We start from the raw sequence: 5,642 nt of genomic DNA, 5'->3' as shown, positions 1-5,642 counted from the left end.
GGCACTTTCAATATTCTCCTCCAACACCATAACTCAAAAGCATCAATTCTTCTATGGTCTTCCTTATTCACTGTCCAGCTTTCACATGCATATGAAGTTATTGAAAAAAACCATGGTTTGGGTTAGGCACACCTTAGTCCTCAAGCTGACATCTTTGCTTATCAACACTTTAAAAAGGTCGTGTGCAACAAATTTGCCTAATGCAATATGTCATTTGATTTCCTGACTGCTGCTTCCGTGAGTGTTGATAGTTGATCCAAGAAGAATGAAATCCTTGACAACTTCACTCTTTTCTCCGTTGATAAGAATATTGTTTATTGGTCCAGTAGTGAGGATTTTTGTTTTCTTGACATTGAGATGCAATCCATACCAAAGGTTGTGCTCTTTGATCTTCATCAGTAAATATTTTAAGTCCCCTTCACTTTGAGCAAGCAAGGTTGTATCATCTGCATATCGCAGGTTGTTAATGAGTCAGATAACCCATAATAAATTATTAACATCTACATCTGGTAATCCTAGTATTTTTAGGGTGCCTGATGATACATTGGGTTAAATGTTGGGCTGCTAACCCAAAGATTGGTGGTTCAAATCCACTAACCTCCCTGCAGGAGAAAGATGTGGCTGGCTGCTTCGTACTGCTGTGCCCAGTATAGTCAGTGAGAGTTGGACTTGACTGGAGTGCAGTGGGTTTGGTTTTCTGGTATATGTCAGTCTTGTTTAACCAGCCTTCTTTTATCATCGCCAACAAATATCTACAGATGTGGCATTGCCTTGGATGCATGGATGGAACCACTGGGTGATGAAGTCTATTCCAGAATTCCTCAGCCCCTTTTTTTAATCAACTCTGAGAAATTCCAATTTCCTTATAATATAAGAAAAATGAAAAAGTTATACTTACCTGGTAGAGAAAGAAAAATGATTACTATCAGGTGAGTATTAGTAAGTGACTGATTTCATTAACTGGAACAGAAACTTCAAACTTGGACGAATATCAACAGATGTCATTTAGTAGACATTATAGAAGTGTTAATTGTCTAGGCTTTAGGAGGGATAATATCAGATAATCTAAGTTTCTTAGTACATTTAGACTTGCTCTTTTAAAAGTAAAAATATTTTGAATAGCGTTAATGTGCATAGAGAACATACTGTTAATTAAAATTTGCCTTAGGGTACCTGCTACATTTATCTAAATATAAGAACATGTCTACAGTTTTTTTGGTGGGGTGGTTGTAGGGGGTGTGTGGCAATTCTGTCACTAGGCAAGCATAGGAATTCATTAGAGGAACAGTCAGCTGTTGAGACAGGAAATATGCTTAATTGTTGAGAAAATGTATTAATAAATTCCCAAAGGCTAAATTGGGGACCATTGAATGTTGACAATATGCTTATATCTTTGTTGTTGTTTGTTGTTAAGTGCTGTTGAGTTGGTTCTGACTCACAACGACTCTGTATAGAGTTTTCAAGGAGCAACTGCTTGGTTTGAACTGCCAAATTTGCAGCTCAAACTGACCTTGCATTCTAGCACATTATCCCGCTGCACCACACCAGGACTCCTGTTTATATCTAGTACATGAAAAAGGACACTTTGGTAGCATTTTAAACTCACAGTGAGATATTAAAAAGCAAAGACAGAGCTCATTCCTCCGCTATCTGAAATCTAGTTAATTAAGAAGAGGAAAAAAGGGGCTTCTGGGTGGAAGTAATCAAGCAGATGCATTAAACTGTGGGGGTCAGAGAATGGGGAGGGTCTATTCCAACTGAGGTCAGGCTTCTTAGATGAGCTAGAACTAGAATTGGATTTTGAAGGACAAATAGAGTTTATATATGTGGTGAGGAAGGGGCTAGTTATTTAAGGTAAAAACTGTAATTTATCCTCTCTGTATGCACAAGTCTATCTAATTCTAAAACACAATACAAAACACGTGGCCTTTCCTCAAGCCAACTTTCTTGGTAAACTCTTTATCCGTTTTCTTTCCTTCCCTGAAACAGTAGCCTGTGTTTCACATTTCACATTCCTGCTCCCATTCACTGTTCTACTCCTGCTGTCTAGCATCCTAAGACCCCAATGGTCTATTGAAACTGTCCCTGCAAAGACACAAAGATGTTGCATGCTAAACCCAGCAGTCTCTTGGGTATCTCAGTCTTCTTCTCTGCATCCATTTGACAGTGTTGATTACCCTTCTTCTTCTCCCTTTGGTTAGCAGGACCCAACGGTTACTTGCTTCCTCTATTATTTAGAGTGCTCCTGCTCCTGCTCCTTCACTTTCTTCCCCGCCCTCTCCTCCTCAGGCCATTCTCATTCAGGCTTCTGCTTCTGGCTCTCCCATTACCCTACCTCTGTTTACCTTCATGTTTTGACTGGAATGTGGGGGAGAAGGAGATGGAACCAGGCGTCTCTGTTTTGAGCTTAGATGACTAAAAAAATGGTGATTTGCTTCTAAGAAGCAGAAGAATAAAGAAGAAGAGTTGTTCATGGTAGGACTAGGGAAATGTTGTTTTTAACATTGGAATTTCTTAGCCTGAGACAGGGAAATCCTGATAGAGATGCATCTAACCACACCCGAAAACTATATAGATTTGCTATGGTGTCATAGATGAAACGTTTGGAGTAGATGAGTTTGCAAAATGAGGAAAGAACTGATGTGAGCATAGACCCTTGAGTGATGTGTACATTTAGCCGATGGGGGAGAGTGAAGGAGCCAGATGGATGTTGCAATGTGAAGAAACAGAAAGACAAAAGATCAAGAAAGTCATTGTATATCAAATGTCTGAGAGGTGCTAGAAGATGAGCACTTAAAGATATCATTCTATTTAATGTAAAGGGGCCCTGGTAGCATAATGGATTACCAGCTGGGCTGCTAACTCCAAGGTCAGCTGTTTAAGAGAGAAAGATGAGTCTTTCTGCTCCTGTAAAGATTTACAGCCTCTGAAACCCTATACAGAGTCACTAAGAATTGAAACTGACTCCACGGCACATCAGCACCACCACCGCCGCCATTTAATGTTAGGTTGTTGATGGTGAATGTAGAGAGCATTGTGAGTGAGAGTTACAAGGATCCCTGGTGGTGCTGTAGGATAAGCATTGGGCTAATAACCGTAAGGTTGGCAGTTCAATCCCACCAACTGCTCCATGGGAAATAGATGAGGCTTTCTGCTCCTATAAAGATTTACAGTCTTGGGAAGCCTAAACAGGGTCAAAATCGACTCAGTGACAGTGGATTTGGATACAAGGGAAGTTTTGTTTTGTTCTATGTGATGGTTTGTTTTAAAAATATCATAACAACAAATCACAGTCCAAAGTGATTTATTAAACATCAACCAGATCTTACGTAGGTGATGGTAGCAAGGAAACAGGCTTTGGCTCTGAGTTCAGGGCCCATTCAACACATTCCATTTTTCAGATTGGAAGTCTACCAGCTCACCAAAAACTGGGATCATTTCATCTAGAATTGTTTTTAAAGGGAAAGATAAATATTTTCTAGGGCCTCTAATGAACAGCCTCTAGTGCTCAAATCCATCTCATTTGATCAAGTTTATAATTTTTGGCTCTTTGATATTAAGTAGTTATTAGTGAACAGGCCATCAAGACCAGTATCTTTTCTGTAACCTAAGTACAAAAGTAATTTTATCAAATTAGGTGATTTGTGACCATCTCATTTCTTTTTTTAGGGGTGCAGTCCATCACAATTTTGATGACTTCACTTTTGCAACTAACAAAGTAATTGGAAAAGTATTGACATTAAAAGGAGATATTGATTCAAATGTAGCTATTTCTCTTAGCAACAAAGCTTCATTAGCATTCTTACAGAAGCATTTAGGTAAGCAATTAATATTCTTTTAAGACATGATGTTCAGAGCAAAACTTTATTTTGATACAGTGTCCTATTTTTAGCTGTCTCTAATTGACTTACAGTTTAACATAGCTGTAAATCAGTTTGAAAATAAAAATTTGAGAAATTAATTTTTGCTGCTTCATAAGGAGCCAGGGAGCTCTAGCATAGTGGTTAAGAGTTGGGCTGCTAACTCAGTTAGCAGTTCAAAACTACCAGCTGTTCTGCAGGAGATGAGGCTTTCTGCTTCCATAAAGATTTTTAGCCTCAGAAACCCTGCACAGAGTTGCTCCATGGTACATAACCACCACCACAGGAATCGACTCCATAGTACATAACCATCACCACCAACCACCACCACCACCACCACCAGGGTGGTGCAACAGTTGGCTGCTAACCAAAAGGTTGAACCCACTCAGTGGCTCTGCGGGAGAGCTATAAAGATGACAGACTACAAACCCCTATGGGGCAGTAGTACTTAGTCCCATGGGGTCGCTATGAGAATACCTGACAACCAAAACAACAATACAATATATATCATAGGAAGCAAGTTACTTGCTTATACTAATAGCCTTTCTGTGAAAACTAGGGTGAACTTCTATGCTGGGGATACTAATAGCAGGGGGCCTCATCCTACTTGGGCTCTGATGCAGCTGCAAATCTTGACTTCTGACACTGACTACCTTCTTGGCTCTGCATTTATGTAATTTGTGATTCTATAGTGCCACCTAGAGGCATGCATCTGTTTGAAATTTGACACTCATATTAATACTTATATTTTACAGGACTTCAGAAAGATTTTGATCAGTGGGACTCTTTAATTGAAGGGGAAGATGAACATCTGATTCCAGGGACCAATGTTAATACAACCAACTTTAACAGCGTCACTCCACGGAATTCTACAGGAACAGGGAAGTAGAAGTTAGAAGATCTTAAGTAAATGTCTTGTTTTAAAATGGTTTAAAAGAACATGCATGTGTCTACACACATTCACGCGTATATGTGTGAACATGTATGTTTGTATGCCTACATATTCGTATGTACAACTTTATATGTATTTTCCCATATAATATTAAAATTGTAGGCTCTACTATAATGGTGATTGAATCTTTGATTAATATTTTTTTGTTCTTTCAATGTAAAGCAGGCATGTGCTATGCAAAAATCACACCAGCCTAAATTTTAATTGTAATAAAATGATCATTTTAATATCAAATAAAAACTTTCAGTTATATATTTTAATGGACAAGTATATTAAAATAGGCACAATGCCAATGAAAACATGTGGTGAAGTCATGAAACTCCCTAAAAATTCTATAGAAACAGCTTTTCTTACAAATCTGCTTTTGGTTCTCTAGGTAGAATTTATGTTTGGCAGCACTTTCCTTTGACTTTTGTTCCTGGTATGAAAAATTAGATCAGTCAGATAATAAAGCCATTATTGTCCATAGGATTAGTGATACTATATCATTTCTATAGAATGTCTAGGTGGATAATGAACAATGCAAACAATATTGGAGACAGGGCAAAGGCTGCTACTTAAAAGGCTGAAGGTTGATCATTGATTTTTGAATTTTCTTTAATGCAATACTTTTGATGCAGTCTACTTATTAATGAAAAGAGCCATTGGTATTACATCTCTAAAGGACAGTCCAGAAATTGTAGCTGTAACTTTGATAGCTATGTATGCATTCTATCACGTGATAGAATTTTGCAAGACAAGCAAATTATTCATTGTTAATACCTTTTTTAAACCACATAAAAGTCAATAATACAAATGGATCTCATCAAATGGAATACACGGGAATCAAA

The 5,642-nt window shown here is 38.0% G+C and overlaps 1 protein-coding gene across 1 annotated transcript in view; it reads left to right on the top strand.

Moving 5' to 3' along the window:
- The window catches only part of PLA2G7 (phospholipase A2, group VII (platelet-activating factor acetylhydrolase, plasma)), a 27,208-nt gene extending 22,459 nt beyond the window's left edge, over positions 1 to 4,749 (top strand). The window contains exons 9-11 of the mRNA XM_006860609.1: positions 759 to 929; positions 3,670 to 3,818; positions 4,616 to 4,749. Coding sequence (XP_006860671.1) covers positions 759 to 929; positions 3,670 to 3,818; positions 4,616 to 4,749 — 454 coding nt within the window. The remainder of the gene's footprint in view (positions 1 to 758; positions 930 to 3,669; positions 3,819 to 4,615) is intronic.
- Positions 4,750 to 5,642: the final 893 nt, after the last annotated feature.

This window comes from Chrysochloris asiatica, unplaced genomic scaffold (genome assembly GCF_000296735.1).
Source record: "Chrysochloris asiatica unplaced genomic scaffold, ChrAsi1.0 scaffold00038, whole genome shotgun sequence".
NCBI classification, from domain to species: Eukaryota; Metazoa; Chordata; class Mammalia; order Afrosoricida; family Chrysochloridae; genus Chrysochloris; species Chrysochloris asiatica.
Note: the sequence above shows the minus strand (reverse complement) of the source record. Positions and strands in the feature narration are given on the sequence as shown.